The 21,302-nt window shown below is 39.5% G+C and overlaps 1 protein-coding gene across 1 annotated transcript in view; it reads right to left on the reverse strand.

Annotated features, from left to right (window-relative positions):
* Positions 1-21,302, reverse strand: part of GADL1 (glutamate decarboxylase like 1) — a 117,134-nt gene that overhangs the window by 44,409 nt on the left and 51,423 nt on the right. The window contains exons 11-12 of the mRNA XM_059662923.1: positions 12,480-12,679; positions 3,091-3,142 (exon numbers count right to left, since the gene is read on the reverse strand). Of these exons, the coding sequence (XP_059518906.1) occupies positions 3,091-3,142; positions 12,480-12,679 (252 nt within the window). The remainder of the gene's footprint in view (positions 1-3,090; positions 3,143-12,479; positions 12,680-21,302) is intronic.

Raw genomic sequence — 21,302 nt, forward strand, 5'->3', positions numbered from 1 at the left:
TCTCATTTAATTTTTTCTCATCCTGTCTTCACCCCACCCTCTCCCCATTCCTCTCTTCCCAAGACATCCTGCATGATCTTGTAAAATGGATGTCAGGCTCCTGTCTCCTTAAAACTTCTCCAATGATTACACTTGGAATAAAAGCCAAAGATCTTACCATGGCCTACCTGATTCCAACTGATCTCCCCATCCACCTCTCCAACTTCATCAAACACTGCAACTTGCACCCCTTGCTTAATATACCTTCTTTTGGCTCCTCAAACACACAGAACTCTTTTCAGCTTTAAGCCTTTGCCACTGTTTATTGATTCTGCCTAGAATGCCTTCCCTTCAGACAACAGCAAGGCATGCTGTTTACCATTATTCAGGTCTCAGCTCAAAGATAACCTCAGAAGACCATACCTGGACAACCCATACCTAGGAAGCCACCCCCCACTAATTTCTTGTTTTAGCATTTCACCCTACTTATTTCCATTATAATACTTACTGTTAGACAGACCCAAGCAGAGTAAGAACAAGTGGCCTGGTACAGAAACTCCCCAAGACAGAAAGCCCTGGATGCCTAGCAAGGGGCCAACTGGGAACACAAGAACCTTGCCCCCAGGATAACCTGTCCTCCCCTTGCATATCGCTGGTCATGCAGTTTGGACCCCAGATCTTTCATATCGCTGGTCAGGTGGTTTAGTCCCCCTGACCTTTTCCTCCCTAAAGATACCATCTAGGCTCAGAAAAGCAGCAAAACCAGACAACTCACACAATAGCTGCCTCAGGACCAGCTGCATTGACTAATGATCCCCCTGCACTGGCACTGACCAATCAGTGGAGGCCACGACCCTAAAAGAGAACACTTGGAAAGCTGAGACTATTCTATCAAGACCCTCCCCTGACATCTCCCCTAAGGTTTCCACTTGCAAGAGAGAGATATGCTCAGGACAAAGGGCCCAGCGTGAACTCTCCCTCCAAGGATCATGCTCATGCCATTCCCTTCCCCCTTACATTCCCACTCAGGCAAGTATCCCTCAACCTCTAAGGGACCCCATGAGACTTGCAACCAGGGGAGCAATGGGCAGCAGCAGCTCGTCCCAGGCTAACCCCTCCACCCCCCGAACCCATCTCAAAGGCCCCCTTTTCTCTGACTTCTCAAGACAGCCCAAAGAAGCCCAACCTAGGCTTTCTTGTTGCTTTTATTACCTTCCTTGTTTCACTGTCCTAAGTACATTTTTGCTGCCATCATGGACCCCAATACCCTTTGGCTCAGTGCTGTGTAGCTCTTTCCTGTGGATATCCCTGTTTTCCATTCCCTTTTCTTTAAATAAATTCAATTTTTCTTTAATCACTGTGTGAGATGCCTATTTAGCCTGCTGCACATCATCAACTTTAACTTTTCACTTATCACATCTGTAACTGTCTAATTATTTAGTTGTATACTAGATTATCTCTTACTAGAGGCCCAGTGCACAGATTCATGCACTGGTGGGGTCCCTCAGCCTGGCCAGCGCCCTCTTGCAATCCGGAACCCCTCAGGGGATGCCGGAGAGCTGGTTTTGGCCTGATCCCCGCAGCCCGATCCAGACAGGAGGGAGCCCGATCCTGTGCGTTTAGCATCTGTCCCCTGGTGGTCAGTGCACATCATAGTGACTGGTGGACTAGTCATTCAGTGGCTTAGGTTTTTATATATATAGATGAATGAATTCATTTGTTTTCCTAAGATTTCTCACTATCTGATATTTCCTATGTATTAATTGGCTTATTTATTGCCTATCACTTTTTTTAAAAATATATATATTTTATTGATTTTTTACAGAGAGGAAGGGAGAGGGATAGTTAGAAACATCGATGAGAGAGAAACATCAATCAGCTGCCTCCTGCACATCTCCTACTGGGGATGTGACTGCAACCTAGGTACATGCCCTTGATCGGAATCGAACCTGGGACCCTTCAGTCTGCAGGCCGACGCGCTATCCACTGAGCCAAACCGGTTCCGGCACCTATCACTTTTTATTTGAATGTAAGAACCATGAAAGCAGGCAACTTCCCTGTCTTACATCTCCAGTGCCTAGAACTGGGCCTGGCACACAGAAATTGTTCAATAATCTTGCTAAATAAATGAATATCAAAAAAATAGCTAGATTGCTTATATACAAAATAGGTTCCTATGTTGCAATATCTAGATGATTTATTTTCCCATTGCTCCAAAGCTAATATGCTTTCATTATTTTATGAAAAGAGAAATTTTTATATTATGTTAAAACTGCTATTGAGCCTGGCTGGTGTTGCTCAGTAGTTGAGGACTGACCTATGAACTAGGAGATCACAGTTCTATTCCTGGTCAGGGCACATGCCTGGGTTGTGGGCTCGATCCCCAGAGGGGACATGCAGGAGGCAACTGATCAATGATTTTCTCTCATTATTGATGTTTCTAACTCTCTCTCCTCCCTTCCTCTCTGAAATAAATAAAAAATATATTTTAAAAAATTTCTATTTAGCATATGCTACTTATAAGAAGATCTAAGATAACCTCACATTTTATATTTCTTAAAAAACCAGAATTAAATAATATTCCCAATATTTTCTAATCATAAATTTGTGGGGGGAAATATTCTCTATCTTTGTAACTACCTATTTCTTATTGTCTAGCAAAGAGTCCAACAACAAAATGACTTATTTTCCATTGCTCCAAACCTAATATGCTCTCATTATTTTATGAAAAGAGAAATCTATAAGCATTATTGTACATTCACTTAATTGATTTTTCACATGCAGGCACCACTATAGTACAGCTGAATATTTGCAGTACAATCATTATGCAATTTATATATCAGGACAGAAGACATAATTTATTCAGTATTATCCTTGGTAATTATTATTGAGCACTTTAATTTTCAATATGTAAAGGCAAGTGTGTTCTCTGAATCCAACAAAGGAAAAACACTTACTAATAGAGTAAATTAACATAATGGACTCTCTGAATTAAGCTAATGACTTGTTTCTAAGTCTGCAACACAAAAACCAATGAAATATAATAGATTAGAAAATTACCACCTTCATCACTGCTGAGTGACAAAATCATAGGCACAGTTCCGTACTTACTTCCATCAGCAACTTGAATCCTTCTCTTTTCTTGATTTCTTCTACCAGGTACCTAAAAAAAACCCCACAATAATATTTATAATCTGAAATATAAAAAGTCCATGAACATGACTGAGATATGACCAAACTGTAATTTCTGGACCAGAGACAAGGCTTAGAAATATGAGGCTTAGGAATAAGTAAGGGTAGGGGTATAAACAAAGGTATGGATTTGGCAGATACTCCTGAACCTATTGCAATCTCCTGGGGCCTGAGTAAAAAGACACATTTTTGGATGAGATGATGTCTATCTCACACGTTAGCATCAGACTTTCACCCCATTATGAAATCCACACAAAGTAGACTGGCTACATATATCTGAACATGTGGAGTTCTCATTCACATCCTAGGTGGATATTTAGCATAGGTACTTAAATTACCTAGTTGACTTGGGGAGAAAGAGTTTTTGGTGTGTAGTCCTGCTTGCAATTTCATTCAAGATCAAAGAAGCTGAGCGTCATCTTGTCCAAGGCCAGGACAGAGGGAAGAATAAATGATTATTTGTATTATGTTCAAGTAAGCAGGTTGTAGCCATTGGTGAACTATCTCTGAAGTCATTTTGAATGTCAGGGAAAAGAGAATTATCACACCACAAGCAAAGAACACAGATACATGAGATATGGAACCTGATGGAGAAAAGACTGAAAAGACATGGAGAATATAAAGTAAATTAACACTGGCACTCCTTCCCTGGGATTGATTTTTTATATTATAAAAGGCCTGTGGCCGTAACGCCATAACGACCAAAATGACCAGTCACCAGGAGGTGCATGGAGCACCTCTCAGGCCCTCCCCCCACCCCCAGGGCACCGGCAGCCTTGGTGGAGCATCGTGGGGCGCCGGCAGCGTCCACAGAGTGTGCAAGGTGTCAGAGGGTGGCGGACATGGCCCTGATGGCAGGCTAGGCCTACGGGACCCTACATGCTCACGATTTAATCATGCACTGGGCCTCTAGTTGTCTATATAAAAATAGAAAGCTTCTGAAATGGTTGGCCATGAAAACTAGTGATTTGGTCATGAGCCTTGAAAGGTTTGTAATACTTGACTCAATATTTCAAATTCGGGTGTCAAATGTAAGGAGGTGATTAGGGGTGCTGACAAAAATGTACTTGCTAGGGTATTTATTGTGATTTTATATGTAATAGCACAGAGAGAAAAAGAAAAGGGAAGGAAAGGAAGGAAAGAAGGAAGGAGGAACATCACTCCCAGGAACAAGCACTGGCTTTGAAAACTATGGTCCAGTCAGTTCTAAGGAGTTATGGTACAACCATATGAAATGTGATCCTGTCACCAGATGACACATATTCAATTAATATTTAAGGACAACAAAAAATGCTCTTCTCAGGCCTCAATTCCCTTACCTATAGAACTGAAATAACACAATCTACTTTTCTCGTCTCAAAATGCTGTTGTAAAAATTTTTTAATAAGAAATTAACAAATTATGAAGTATAGAAACTGTGAAAATGAGGGTGGTTAGTATCATTATGTTCATTTGCTAAAAAGGCTATTCTAGAATGTGAATATGGACTCAGTTCTTTTTCTCCAAACTTGTTTATATAGTTCATCATATAAGTTTAAATACTGGTGTTTAGCAAATAAGTTATATCATCTTTAAATGATACAAAATCTGATGGAATTCTACCATTATTAACTAGATAATATAGACCCTTTATTTTGAGCAATAATATTGTGAATGCACACATAAACACACACGCGCACTACCAAAGTATTTGATGTTTTACATACTCCTTTCCCTGAGTATTTTTTTCAGGAGATGTTATGTAGCTGTAATGTTTGAACATTTAGCACACTCCTAACTTCTGCACAAAAGCAACTCCAGTGGTTAGTAAACATCAGAAAATATTCTCAAGATCACTGATAATCAAAGAAGTGCAAATTAAAACAATACTGACCCTGTTGCCCATGTGATATAAAAATAAATTTTAAGAGAGAAAACCCCTAAAACTAATGAAAATGTGTCAGAAAGCTGTTAAAAACCTTTTAAAATTAATAATAATCATATTTTCTGATGCAGCCAACCACTTTAGAGATGCTGATCCACCAGGGAAAAATTAGCCACTACTATATACACACATACACATATACGTCTTTATATGTATATGCACATATATACATTATTGTATCTAAATCTATGTGTGTGTGTATTCCATACAAAATAACTAGAAACAAGATTAATGTCCAGAAATTGGCAAATGGTAGAATAAAATGTATTATAGCAATACAATGTAATATGATGCAGCTATTAATAAAAATGGATTATGTCTACTTCGATTAAACCACACATATTCTTATGATATTTTAGTAAGAGGTAAAAGCAAGAAACGAAAAAAAATGTGGATACTATGATTCTACTGTCTAAGAAATTATAAAAAAGGAAAGCAAAATTAATCCTTACCCATAATTATATATAATCATGTAGTATAAAGTATGAAAGGATACTTAGTAAATTATTAGTGATTATCTAAGAGAGGAAAAATGCAATGCAATGGGGGAGGTAGAAATTATTAACACTCTTTTCATGTTTCTTTGCAAAGTTTCATAGATGTGGTTACTTGTGTACTCTTGAAAAGGTACTGAATAAAAGATAAAATATAAAGCACAAAACCAAATAGACATATACTATCTAGACAAGGAAAGCTTGTGAACCACACTTTTCCTTACCTGCTCAGGCAGAAACCTATAGACTAGCTGTTCACTCAGAAGCCGATGCCATTGTGATCTCATCCTGAGGAAGCCTTCACTAATAATCTTGGACAACTTGAGGCTACAAAAACTTCATATCTCCAGAGGTCCTCAAAATGACTGCAGAAGATTCTAGTTGTGTAGCTAATCAACTCTGGGATGGAGCAAATTCCTTAGCCTCCCTGAGCCTGCCTCAGTTTACTCATGCATGTAATGGAGATGTGAGGCTAGATTGGTAAAATCCTTCCCTAAGAGATTATGACTGTATGAAACTTACACACACTACCTATAGTCTCAATTTAAAATATTTCTGCCAAACTGGTTAGAGCTGCTCCTGGGAGAAAGGCATCCTAAAACAGAACTGAATCAATTAAATTAAGACTCTGCTCTTTGCTAACCATGAGAACCTGGCTTTGCCTGAGGGTCAATCTCCCCACTGCAGTCACTCTCAGAGCCAGGGTTAACACTCCAACTGAGTTGAGAGTAGAGGTCACTCGGGTGAAGAGTTGCTATTATAACAATTCCATGCTCCATGACACACCATGTCAATAGCTTTCCCACATGAAGGGGTTCCATTGCCAAATACATCTGAGCAATGGCTGTCGTCTACAATTAGAAATATACTTGGCTTAATTTATAAGGACGTTTATTAAGCTGGTTAGATGGTTCAATGCTATCATTAAGAAGTAGGCATTTTCTATCACTTCAGCCAGCCATATGCTCAGCATTAGTAAAATTTTTCATGCTCATCAAGCTATCTGCTACAGCTCCATACATCACATCCTTATACAACAGTGTCCCAAGAAGAAAGAGAAAGGGTTGGAGCAAAAGTGGTTTTACTTAATTTTTCTCTATTTACGTAAGACTATTTCCCCCAGATGCCTTCACAGAATTCTTCCTGTATCTTATTGACTGAAGCTGAGTCATATACCCATCCCTGAACTAATTGTTAGCAGTGGGAATTGGCTTGGACCAATGTTCACAGCTGGAACATTGTATTCCTACCTACACAAAACCAAGGTTCTGTTGGCAAGAAAAAGGGGAGCATGGTTGTTGGGGGAACAATTAACAGTGTCTGCATTCTGGTTAAAGCAAAGTTAAAAATTTCTCTAGATTACAAGCCCCCCTCAGAGTCCTTAATGTGCTAACGAACACTGAATCTCCAAGAGAGGAATAATGCAGGAGTTAGCATTTCCCAAGCATATTTGACCATGAAAATATTTTTTGGAAGAACATTTATTATGATGTTCTGGATGTCTATTATCCCACAGAGCATAGTTTCAGAAATGCTAGTTTATAAGTGCCTCAAAAATAAAATCAGTTTTGAGAGGGAATCAATATAAGGCTTTGAGTCACTTCTTCCTACATTCATAGGAATGATTTATTCTTCACAACTTTTCTTTTCAATATATGGAAACAGCCTAGAGATGAAATACATTTAAAAAAACTATTCTTATCTGATGCCAGCCAGGAAAATAAAAAGATGTACATTGATTTTTGGGACATAATGCAGGAACCATAAACCACTTCGACCAAAAAGAATCCAGGTAAATAGGTTCAAGGAACAACAATAGCTTCATAAAACTCATCACTGTCCTCACTAAGCTTAGTAAAAAAAGAGAAAAGAGAGAAAAAAAAAACTACATCAGCCATAGTTTTCACCAAACCTACTGGGTAAAAACTCATTATATGAAGATTCTGGCTTGATTTTGAAGCATACATTCATGACAATCTTGCTCTGAAACACTTTCCCTTTCTTTGCTTAAAAATGTGCTTCTGATGTCAGATACCCTCAATTCTCTGATTTGTTAAACGAATTTAATATTTTTGCATTACATTGTCCTTTCTGGGAATAGCCCTTCTAGTCCCTTTCTCAATTCACCAGCTACTTAGTCTTCTCGGAGCACTCTGAACCAAGTTTCTCTCCTGGTCTCATCTCCTCACTTGACATTTTTTTCTGATACATGGAGCCTTGCAGAACTCCTGGGAGTTCTTTCCATCTGCTTTCTGTATGCTCTGCATACATTAAGACATAATGCATGGCTTGTGATTCATCACAAACACCTACCTACTACATTCTACTGCAATGATGATTTTTTTAAAAATCACCAATATAAACAATTGAAAACGTTAGTCCTTCATAGTCTTCTGGACTCTCCTCCTCTTGTCACCTGGAGAAACACACTAGCACCAAGTGCCATTGTGTCACTGCTCACCTTTTCCATACTGACAACAGTAAATCCCTCAGTATTCATGCAAGCCAGTGAAATAAATTCCACTGGAGGGATTACAGAGACGTGTGTCAAGGGGATAGATAAATGATACATTGGAGACCTAGCAACAGCAGAATGGGAGTTTGTGAGCTGTTCGTTGCTGAAAAGACCTATGTACGTGACTCTTCTAGATTTGCTTTAAAAATTGCCCCTTAGTGAATATCCATTTAACCTGAGTGCCACAACAACGGGCTAGAAGGTGCCCTCAGCAACAGGGTGCCACGGGCATTGTGAAACATTTTCCACTTTCTTAGGCAGAAATCCAAGATGCACAATCTCCTGCCTTGTGCTGGAGATGGTGATTTTAAACCTCAGCCCCCTGGGTTTCAATGGTATGTTGCTTTAGGTTCCCAACACCACTGATTTTCAACAACCCAAAGAGAAAGCAAGTCTCCAGTCGTTAATATTTCTTCTGAGAAAGGTGCGGTCATCAACTGGGATGACAAGGGTCAAAAGAAAATTAGAAAAGCCTTCCGGATCTCCCAGGCCATACATGTTTCCTTCTTGCTGGATCTCTGACAACTGGTGAAATAGGAATCACAGTCCTCCTGAAAATGTCTGCTCCTGCTTTCCCAGGGGAAGAGGAGCAAGCTACCTGGTCAAGGTGATGGCAATCTGTAGGTACATCAAATTGGGCCCTTAAGTCTTATAGTCAATACAGAAATTTCAACACTAAGCTCCATTTTGATTCAGGAACATGAAAACATTGCTTCTCTCAGGTCGGTGCAATCTTTACTACAATGTGCCAGGGGTGAAGAGTTGCACAGCTTTTTCAGTATATAAGACACCTAACCTAAGGCCTAGGGAAATGGATATGTTAGGTACATTAGACTGCTGATAATAGAGGTGCACTCCAAATAGTAACACAATTCTCATTTGCATCTTCACTTTGCTAGAGTTCTTATCTGCTGAGGGGTATTATACTTCTAGGAAACAAAAGTGTTAGCCATAAATTAGAGAAGTTATAGCAAGTAGAGCCGAACACCATGAATGAGAATCATTTTTATTACATAAAATCTAGAGCAGGTGGTCTAGGGTCAGTGAGTGTGGTGGAAAATGACATTTTAACTCTCACCAGTCAGTGGTCTGAACTGATTATGCTGGCTCACAAAATCAATGGTGTTATAGTGCTAGATTTTACTGGCTAGTGAGAGCTAATTGTTAAATATTCTGGAATTTTGTAAACCACAACTGGAAATTGGCAAACATTACAAACTGAGGCTTTGTTTTCCCCTCCCAAGAGACATTTTATCTCTAGACCACTACACATGGACTCAAGGACACAGATTAGCTCCCAGAATTGAGAAAATGTTCCATTCCCCCCTCCCCTAAAGAGCAGAACCACAAACCAATCAATTTAAAAGGAAATAAAAATCATGAAAACAAAGACCTTATATTGCTATCTTAATATAATTCTTAATCCTAAAGTAATTTTCTCCAAGTTTATAATTTTATATTCATTCAAAGTGATATCTGTAAAAGGACTTAGCTTTTGCTTGGTATTGGGGGTGGGAAAACAGAGTAACTTTTGCTCACTCCAGGAATAGAGTGTTAGATATCAAGAATGTGGAATGTCAAGGAGAACAAAACTATTATGAGTAACAGCATGAAAGAGGAGGGATTATTTTTCAAATATTAAATATAGGTCACAGAGTCTGCAGCAATGCTCACTGAAATGTTAATTCCATTCAATTCAACTTGACAAACATTTATAAACAATAAGTGTGGCTGAATTGAACTGAAATGTTAACATTTATCCTCCTGTGATATTTCTCTGCAAAAATTAGAAAAACTCCTTTGACTATAAATTAAATTCTACCCTGAGATGAATGTTAACTTTATAATAAATACAATCATCAAATATTTATATCTCGCTTGTTTCATGACACCTGTTATTAAATTACTCAGCGGCTTAGAAAAAATAATGCAGAGATTCTACCACACTTAAATGGTATGAGAAAATACAAAAAAGTGAACAGAGATTTCTGAACTTTTAATGAGCAACTATGAATATTTATGGTAGACAGTCCATTTTTTTTTCACCTCTGGGTAGTTCTCGCCCTACTTCTGATCGAAGCACTTTAGCCCTACTTCTACTAAAAGCACACTGCTCACCTAGTTTCAGTACATGTTCTATAGGAGGAATTGAGAGTCTCCCTAGTGCCAAGGGAGGGCATGTGGCTCAGCATGACCAATGAGAGTATCACCTTTCCCTCAAAATAGTGACTGATTCTGAGGTGGATGCTTGCTTCACACAGAAATGATTATAAATTTCCTCAGGGTTATTGAAGAGGGAAAGTCTCTCCTTTTTACCTTGACCCTGAATGTGGGAGGATGTAGATCTGACACTCCTGGCAGCTGCCTTCCCTCATAGGAAGAAACCAAACATGAAGGAGAACAGACCTGATAGACAGAGATAAACTGAGGTCGGTGATATTGTTTAAGCCCCTTGAATAAGCCATTCCAGAAGTCGTCACTATACTAGCTTATAAGTAATATGAGGTAATACATTATCTTTCTTTCTTTATGATACCTGGAGTTAACGTTTCTGTTGGTTACCACCAAAAGAATCCTAACTGACACATATTTGCAGGTTTTTCAAACTACTTCTGAAACCACAATCACCAGAAAGTGCCAAAGCCATTTCTTCACCTGTCCTTATATCCAAGTCCTTTGCCATGTACTTTTGCAGTTCTTCCTGCAAAATGGTAGACTGTACTTCCTGCCTTTTGACATCGAGATTGGCCATGAAATTTGCTTTGGCCATTGGAATGCTAGTAGATATGATGCAACCAGGAGGTTAAAGTGGGCTTGCCTTATCTTCTGTCAGCCCCATTATAAGAACACACTCTGGCTAGCCTGCTGACCCAACGAAGATGAAAGACATGTGGAGAGTAGGCCCAGTCTGCTTTTCTCCACCCCAAGCCACCATAGTATGAGATAAAGCCACTCCAGCCAAGTTGTAGACTTAGACTAAATCATCATTATTATAAGATCCTGGGTTTCCAGAAAATCCGCAGTGATGCTCAGAGCATTGCTGTTGCACAGTGTTGCAGAGAGCACCCATGCCACTCCCAGTGTAGAAAGAAGACATTGTTTTAAGTCTCTAGGGAGATACTTCAGTTTTGCAAGTGAAATGTAAACAGGGAGTGAAGAAGGAGAGATTATTCAAACCAGAGATCACAAACGCTGATGCCTGTATTGGCAAGCAGGTAAAAACAAAACACAAAAAACTGACACTAAAGCTCATATAGCATGTAGCATATGCCAACCAGGCACTGTTCTGAGTGTTTACACATGTTAATTCATTTAACCCTCATCACAATTATTTGAGTTAGACACTGTTGTTATCTCCATGTTACTGGGGTGAAACTGAGGTGCAGAAAGGTTAAAAAACTTTCCCAAGACACGAAGAGCTTATAAATGGTAGAGCTAGCACCTCTAAGCTATAGTAAAATGAGCTAGATAAGAAACAGGATGAGAAGAGGGGACGATGGTTCTCCCGAGAGTCGGGCGTCATGTTCAGCAGCTTGTCACCATGTGGGATTGAGAGCATTCGGAATAGAAGCCAAAAATCTAGATTTTTAACAAATCTCCCTATTTTTAAATACTATTTTAAATGTTCAAATGTTTTATTTTTTTAACATCATGAAGGTTAACCCTATGAAGTTCAGGCTCAACAAGTCACATTTAAAAGTAAATTTGGTCATGGCCTGCCCATTGGCACCCACTGATCCAAGCTTAGCAGCAGAGTTCTGTTCAGGTGATATATGTGTCCAATGCATATATCAAGAGCTCTTCACATGTCTTTGAAAGTGGGTTCAAAAGCTTTGTCTCTAATGTTACAACAAGGCAAGCAGCCCTGGGGCTTCCACTTTACCTTTATGCCTTTACACCAGCCCCACAGGCTCAAGACCTACTATTTGGGTCCTTGAAGTCACCATGATCTCTCTTACATCTGGAAATCTAGGCCTGCTATTCCCTCTGCCTGGATTATTCTTCTGTCCTTTCTTTATTGTGTCTTAGTTGAATGTTGCTTCCCTGCCCATGACCCTCATGAATATACTGGGGAATCCTGCTGAGTGGTCTGGAGCACCATGTACCTTCCTTTAACAAAAATGTAGGTTAACCTGTATTTTTATCTGCATTAGCACCAGAATGCATTTCTTACTAGGCTAGGATCCTGGAGGGCAGTGGGTAGGAGTACAATTCCTATCACATAGTAGATACTGGGGGAAAAAGGTTATCAGATAAAAGAAGAAATGCACAAATGAGATAATATGTACAGACCTCACAAATGTTACTGTCACTGAATCTATTATAGATACACATGGGTGCACACACACACATGCACACACACACACGCAAGTACCTAGATAAAGCAAGAGCACGATTAACTCTTTCTTCAAGGCCTAATGTGCCCAGGGCCTTCCAAGTCATCCAGAACTTGAATGCATCTGCTCTCCTGCTACATTGGATAGACTTGTCTCCTGTGTCGTAGCTGACATCATAGAATTTGTCCTGCTGGAAGAGGTAAGACGCCTTGGCAGAGTAGCATTTCTTAAGAAGACCCTTTTGGGGGGAAAAAAAAGAAGAAAGGTTAAAAGATTGTCCATTTTTAAAATAAACTTAATTTTGAAAACGAACACCCAAAAACATAACCTGTATGATATTCTACTACTTTGTGCCAAAGGTGTTTAGTCTCATTCTATGATTGCCCTAAATCAGAAGCAATAGGTATGTATTAACTTGGATACAGATTACCCATTGTGTTTCCAGAAATCCCTCAGAGTTGAGAATGCTAAATCCATCCTCAACAATTTTCCTGATGAGTACTGAGAAGCGTTGAGACCACCATGTCATCATCTGTATGAAATCAAGGTGGGCCAATTTCTCAGTATGAAATAAAAATCTGTTTATAACTCACTCAAGGCTCCCACCATATTATACATACTTTATACAACTTCATATGCAAAAAAACTAGGCTTTTAAAACTTCTTCTTTTCAACTCATCTATATTAAAGAGGCCTGAAATGACAATAACCCAGAGGAAAAAATCTGAAGAAAGTGCTATGGAGGAGTTAAACAACTGTCAACAAGTTTTAACAACCACAGTATATCAGCTACAATTCCAAAGGTTTTTTTGAGTTGGTGTCACATTGGTTTTATTTGCAACCAAAACCAATTTGCATTTACTGACTGCTAACTTCTTGCCAAGCAGTGGAAGGCAATTCACTATGTTTATCACCATTTTAGAGTCTTCACTTTGACCTGAGATTATTACAGTTTAAGCCCTGTGGCCCTCAATATCATTTGGAATCTACAAAATCCAAGATTTTCTAACCTGTCCTTCATAGCCCCCATAATTCCCTGAGCATCTTCATTACCTGAGAATATCTAATAGAACCATCTGTCTATCTCCCCAGCATAACCAAACTACTCAATGTCCCTTAGCCACTAGATCATCTGAACCTTTGCTCACACCATTTGCTTTACCTTGTCTCTATTTTAATATAACATATGACATTCAAAAGAATATATACAGTATACTTATAAGTTCTGAAGTTTACTAACACCAAACAGTCTTCCCTCTTTAACAAGGTCTGCCCTTCCTTTGGGTTCCATCTCAAGTTCTGCTTCCTCTTCAGCTTCTTTATCTGCCCATTCGATTGGATTCACTTCCTGCCTTTATATTCGGCTGCATTTGTTGGCTTTCCTCCTGCAATGTCCCCACTCAATGAGAAGTCTGCATGTATCCTCTCCTCATGTGGCAAAACCGGTTCTTGAAAGCAGGAATCATTTCTTATCCACATCTTGTCCACATCCACAGAGCGTAACATTGTATTGGGCACAGAGGACCCTCACTAAGCAATTAGGGGGATTATGCCACTACCCATAGTCCATACTCCTCTCACATTCTCCTGACATGTAGTATGAACAGAATAAACACAGATATATGAACTTCTCATATGATGCATCTTATAAACCTTAACAATGCAAAAATATCAGTGCTGTACTGGAAGCTTCAGAGAAACTCTGCAGGAGTCATAGAGGTCCTAGAAATGATCCCTTTTGAACAGAGAATGAATTAGATGCATTCATTGGACTGATCAACTTGTACTTCAAGGTATCACATTCCAAACAAAAGCATGCATTTTGTTATCTTAATAGCAATTTTTCTTGGGTGGACATTAATCTGGATATAATGTGTCCCATTACCATAAAGCATGATTTTATACTATATAAAACCGTATAGCAACTATAATCAAAACTATATAGCAACTATAACTCCAAAATCCCATTCATCCATTATCCAAAATAAACTGAGTATAAAACAATAATTAGAGGAATATTAGTAAGCCTTCAGCCTGGCCTTGATAGATATAATTGGGAGACCCTGGGGAAGAGCTGACTGCTCTGATCTGAATATTAAGGTAGAAAAAGCCCCTTACTCTTTAAGCTACTTTAATTTTATCAGCAATCTTTCAACTTTGATCACAGCAGCCACCACTGCATCTCCCTACCCTCAAATGTCAGGAAATTTGGTTATTGTTTCCATAGCAACTACAGCCTGACCCATGCATTACAACATTAAAAGGCCACTGCATATATTTCAAAGACAAAGCACACACACACACACACGTATACACACACACACACACACAAATACACCACACACACACACACACACACTTATACTTGTATCCTGATTACAAATTTATTTTCAACTATGCAAGATTCAAAAAATTCCCAAAGCAAATGAACTTTAGACATGTCTTGGGCAAGTTTCAGTGACTTATGCTAGTGGCTAAAAGGAAGAGGAAGCCCATTCATTATCAGAAGACAAATGGATCATCTTAGTCAAATGGAGAAGAGGAGAGCCAAGAAAATATATAGCAGAATGAGTGATTGTCCTGCGGCAGTGACATTGTTAATTTCGTTGCACTGAAAAATCCTCCTGCCTTGGGAAGCTTCCCATAAAGAACTAGAGGCTTGGGATTTACTTTATTGAAAATAAATGAAAACTATTTCCCCAAAGTTTTTTTGCTTTGCATTTTAGTTTATATTCTTGTATTAAAATTGATGAGATCTCTTTTGTTTAAGATGCACATTAACTAAGGAAAGATCTCCAGAGAAAACAACAATATTGGAATAAGTATAATAAAAGCTAAGATTTTTACTTTTTAAGTGTAAAACACTTAATCTGTCATTATTGTACTACCAAAGAGAAGGACCGTGTTTATCTTGCTCATCTTTATACACTTAATCCTAGCAGGACAATAAAAACTAGTTATGTGGATTCCAGAGACAAATATTCAAGGAGAACTGCTTTATAGTGTGCTATCTCAAACCGTCTCATGAATTAGTAGACAATGTATGAAAATTTTCACAGAGGCAAGTGAAAGAAATGCAGTCAAAGTAGCTTAAGCAAAAGGAAAATTGTACAGGCTCATATTTCAAAACATCTAGATCTATAAAATCTGCAGGCACCGTTGGATCCAGGGCTACATCAAGAATTTGCCTTTTTCCTCTTGTTCTAGTTTCTTCTATATTGGCCTCATTCCCACAGCAGAATGCTGGTAAGAAGCCTGGGAACTAGGGTATTGCAGTGGGGCCTCTGAGCAAAGAAGGAGGCTCTGTTGGAGAGAGATGGGCAAGAAAGAAGAGACAGCCTCTGCCATTGATGCTGCCACCATTGGCCTTCCAAGCTCAATATCTTCTCTGAACCTTCTGCTGCCTAAACCTAGCAGGTAGCCAGTTAGTAAGCGAGCCTGGGAATTGTGGTTTTCTGGAGTGAGGCCCTTTTCACAGCAAGGCAGAGGAAGGTTGAACAATGAATTATACAGTAAAGAGAAACAGGCAAATGTCAAGCACACAGCATGAGGACAGAAACCATAACTCTCCTTTTCAGTGTATGTATTCACAACACCTAACCTAGCATATACCAATAATGGCCAGAGCCAACATTATAAAGTCCTTACTATGTGTTAGGCACTGTATATGCATGAAGCCATTTAAATCTCAAGTTGTACTATTTTTGTCAACACCCATGTACATGTGAAGAAACTGCAACACAGCAAAGTTCGGTGAATTACCTAAGATCATGTAGCTTCTAAGTGGTAGGGCTGGGCTTCAAACCAAGGCCTCTTGAAGCCAAGGCCTCATGAAGCCAAGGCCTAAGCTCTTTACACATCACTTTCTGCTCTCTCTACAGTGAGCACTTAAATATGTGTGGGAGACAGTGCTCCGTAAATACTCATTAAGAGTTCTTAAAGAGGTTGTTGAAATGGAAAATGGCAGTAGGGTACACATCAAACTAAAGGTCAAAACAACTAACATCCCATTTCGGGCCCTTAACTTTGTCCCTGTAGATATAACTTTGGCTTTTACTAGTGGCAATATCTTGTCTATGAAGCATTTTAAGATTTTTCTAAATACTTGTGACTGGTGATATTTAAGGAAATCACTAAAAACACATAATGAGTCTGCAAGTTGTGTATTTTCCTTGTCAAGATTAGTCCAATCACGTTTAATTTCCACAGGCCAGATCAGATTCAGCAGCCACTTTCCCAAGAGTCAGTGACTACATGAGCTACTTTAAGTCCTCACTTCTTGCAATCACATTGTTCAGCTTACCAAACAAAAGCTACCAAAAACTCCCATATGGCTCTTCCCATATTCTGTCCCGTTTCACCATTACTTACAGTCAAGACATTGTCTAAAATAAATGCTTCAGGAAGTTGGTATATTAATCATCTTTGTACTAATTAATTCATTCCAAAATTATGTATTGAGGGCCTATTTTTATAGTACGTACTATGATGCCAGGAGTTTGGGCATACAACCCTAATGGAAGTACTAAGCATCTAGGCCAGGGGTACGGAATCGTTTGGTCTGGCCCTGCCAAGGCATTGGGGGTGAGTTAATTAAATATTTGACCAAATACAGCAGGTGAATTTTTAAGTTGATAATTTTGCATGGCCCACAAATGATGTTATAAATATTCAAATGGCCCTTGGCAGAAAAGAGGTCCCCCACCCCTGATCTCAGCTAACATTTGTTGACTAAATGGACAAAATTAAATTTAGGCTGTGAATAGCAGAAAGGCTTGTAATGTAGAATATAAAAGTGAATTTTAAAAACAATTATACCTTATAATATTGGCTTTATTTATTTATTGAGCACTTTGAGAGCCTTTCTATATGCCAAAAGCTGTGCTAGGCACTGGTGCTGTAATGTCACCATCCTTAAGAAGTTTAAGATGGAGATAAGGACAGAAAAACAGGCAATTAGAGCACCGTGCTAGAACAGGGGAAAGAACAAGGTCTAAGGAGCATGAAGAAGGGTCATCTTTCACTAACTTAGAGATGTTAGATAGCGCTTTCAGAAGAAGAAATGTGTCGCCTGAGAGCGGAAAGATAAGGAGTTGCTGAGTAGGAGAAGAGAAGATAAAATTAATTCGGTATGACTGGGGCTAATTAATGAGGTAGGGCATAGCTCGGAAGGCTGTAAAGGTAAAAAATAGCCAAGTCACCAAGGATCTTAACTGCCTCTGTAAGAATGATTGGTCATGGAATTTTCACAGGCCCAAGTAGATATTACAACTTAAACTTCATTATTGTTCTGGCAGAATAAAGTGAGAATCAGCAGATGTGGATTCTGCTTTTGATTTAGTCACTTGGAGTCAGAGCTCAAAGCAAGTCACTTAACATCTTGGGCTTCATTTTTCTCATCGACCTAATGGAGATAATGATACTTGCTCTACCTACCATGCAGGAATACTGTGCAAGCCTAGTGAAATAATGTTAACTGTGAATACCTCTCCATCTGCTCAAAATCCTCCCCACCACTCCTCTCTTGCATATTCCGGTACCCCTGACCCCTCCCCCCTCTGTCACCGCCCATTTTTCCTTAGATTTCTCTCCAGGAAAACTGCAGAATAAGATGCCTGCTCTAGATGTCATCACTGTTTATGAAAAAAGCATATTATACCTCTCACCGACCTCCCTTTTTTAATGGAATGGATCCATAGAAACAGATCACATTGATAGAAGGTATTAAAGCTATCAAAAGGAACTTAGAGCAATAGGAAGAATTATCCACGGTCTTTATCCTCCAAGTGGAGCTAACCCTGCCCTTGTCTACATTATCATACTTGACCTTCTTAGATGCTGTGGGTCTTTGTAAGTCTCAGCATGGTTTGTATGGAAGACACAAAAAGCAGAGTAAGAAATGAGATCAGGCAAGGCCGTGCACTAGGTGGACTAAAGGCTAAGGAACCATCAAATGACCAGGTGTAACTTGTCTAGTTGTCTTCAGTTTCCTTATTCACACAAGAAAATGGATTTGTTGAGTGGCTGCTAGGTGGCAGGAATAAAGGAAGCAAATGACAATAATGCCAGTGTTATTTCCCCCCAAAGGAAACAAATCATACTGAACCATTGAAAAGGTCAGTGTATTAGGCTGTGTCATGAATAGCCAAGAAAGAGAGAGAGAGAGAGAGAGAGAGAGAGAGAGAGAGAGAGAGAGAGAGAGAGAGAGAGAGAGAGAGAGAGAAAGGAAGGAAGGAAGGAAGGAAGGAAGGAAGGAAGGAAGGAAGGAAGGAAGGAAGGAAGGAAGGAAGGAAGGAAAAGGAAAGAAAAGAAAAAAGAAAAGAAAAGAAAGGAAGAACAAAGAGAAAGGAAGGGGTGGAGGGAGGGAAGGATGGACAGAGGGAGGAAGGTAGGAAGAAGGAAGGAAAGAAGGAAGGGGAAATGTCCAAAGCTCATTAGCTTAGGAGATTTTTTTTTTTACCTTTCCTTTTCCTTTCTTTTTCCCTTTAATCACAGTGTTTCTGTATTGCGCCCTTCTTAAATTCATCTGTAATCCAAAGCATGTGTCGTTTCATTTGTGGATTGTTTAGACACCTCTCATTTTTCCGATGGCATTTTTTGACTGCCTTTTTAGTATTTATTGATTTCATTCATTTCCTTCTGTTTCAGTTTTTTCATTCTCTGTTGGAGTGGAAAATTGTTAAAACCATCTGGTGCTATATCCAGCATGACAGAAAGATTATTTTTGAGGAAGGGCCACAGTTTTTCTTTGAACTCGCCACCAAATCCAAGGCAAATGCCTTCTCCTCTGCCATGTCAAAGGCTGGTTTCAGACACATCGTGTGTCATAGTGTTTCAGTGTCTGCCGAAGGTTCACGTCCTGACTTACAGGCTTCCATTACCAGTTCTGAATAATTTTTTTTTTTGGTCAATTGATTCATCTTTCTTTTCTATTACATTCAAGCATTCTAGTCATTGGTATCACCTACAGGTCAACCTCTGTCATGTCTTCAATTTATTCTACAATTCTCACTCCCCTCCTTTCCCTCATCACTTGTATGTCCAGGAAGATGCCATGTATAGAAGTTTGCTGATTTTTAAGGTGCTTCAATTTCTGATGAATTGCTGAACAGTCTGTCCTGCTCTCTCCTGTCATGTGGTGACACATTTGAGCTTGCTGTACTGCCATTTCAATTAACTCCCTTTGTAAAGTTCACGCCAGCCTCCCTTGTCTCAAAATACTGCCCCATTAGCCCTCTTAGCAAACTTGCTCAACTACCTGATTCTGTTTCCAGGAAGTTTCTGGGTGCTGTGGGCTAGATTACCAGCAAAAAAGAAAAAATACAAAAGAAGTGATTTCCTCTCCTGCTTCATTCAGTTCTTAACACTTTTACTACACAGTATTCTGTGAAGTATGTTCCTTGAGGAAACATCATTTTACTCATGATGTTTTGAAAAGGAGGTTTAACTTGATGTATACTTGTATTTGTTTTCCCCTTTGGGCTGCAAGTTATTTATTTGTTTTTTATTCCTAAGTTGCTTTTCATAGCTGAGTTCAGTCACTCTTTTCCTTAATGCATTTGAAGTATTTTTAAAATTATCATTTACCCACTGTGTGTACTGCTCTAAGACAGCAAAGAGATCCTACAAGTCTGTACCCCAGCTCAAGGCAGAAGTGGCATGAAGGGGCACTGCATGAACTGTGGGCACAATCTTCAGGTCTGTCCCAGGCGAAGCCCCAGCTGAGGCAACTCCAGGCCTTGCAAGGCCGCAGCCTCCCCGGCTCAGCTTCCTCCTCCATTTGCCTCCCTACCTGCACCTCCCCCTAGTCGCTCCACAGCCACTTCAGAGCAAAATAACAGGAAGAAAGAGCAGCGTGTATGCATCAACACAGACGTGAAACTACAAGTGGAGGGGTAGGAGGAGGGGAGGGCCTAGTTCACTGAGGGTGGGGCCCGTGAGACTGGGAACACTAGTTCCTTTATTTTTTAAAATCTTTATTGTTGGAAGTATGACGTATGTTCCCCTTTGCTCCCCATTGACCTCTTCTAGCCCACCCCCACCCTCTGCCCCAGGCCTCCACCACCCTAATGTCTGTGTCCATGAGTTGTGCATATGTACATACAAGTCCTTTGGTTGATCTCTCTCCACCCACCCACCCTCCTCTGCCTTCCCTCTGAGATTGGACAGTCTGTTCCATGCTTCCATGTCCCTGGATCTATTTTATTCATCAGTTTATTTTGTTCATTAGATTCCACATATGAGTGAGATCATGGGATACTTGTCTTACTCTGACTGGCTTATTTCGCTTAGCATAATACTCTCCACACACTAGCTTTTCTTGATAGTGGTTTCCATGCTATCATCATACTAAGAAATCGTAAGAGCTGAAGGTCTGGTATAATCTGTGAAACCCACTGACTATCCTAGAATAGTTGGGCACTGAGTACTAATACGAAGGCCCCACTTCCACTTCCAGAAAGCATCCTGGAAGATTTCAGAAAATTTAGTTGAGTTCTAGGCCTAAGAATCTGATAGGGATTTTCAGAGAACTAATATAGAGTACTTTACTGCTAAACCTTAGATCCTATATTTTCTTCTGAGGTGTAAATCTTCCTTAAATACCCCTAAGAGTTAGAGTGAACTAATTTAAAAACGAGAAAACTGAGCTATTAGATAGTCTTAAGAAATGCAACTGAATAAGTCTAAGTAGTGATGGTGCTTACAGGAGAGAGGACTGGTGTGTGAGAGAAGGTGGGAGTGCTTCTATAAATAGGTAAGAAACATTTGATAGTGCGGAGATCACTGCATGCCCTGCAAACGTTTAAAAATAGTGCATAGTGCAACTGGGCTTCTCTCTTAGGACAGATGGAGATTTTCTG

Source organism: Myotis daubentonii, chromosome 14, assembly GCF_963259705.1.
Source record: "Myotis daubentonii chromosome 14, mMyoDau2.1, whole genome shotgun sequence".
Taxonomy (NCBI): domain Eukaryota; kingdom Metazoa; phylum Chordata; class Mammalia; order Chiroptera; family Vespertilionidae; genus Myotis; species Myotis daubentonii.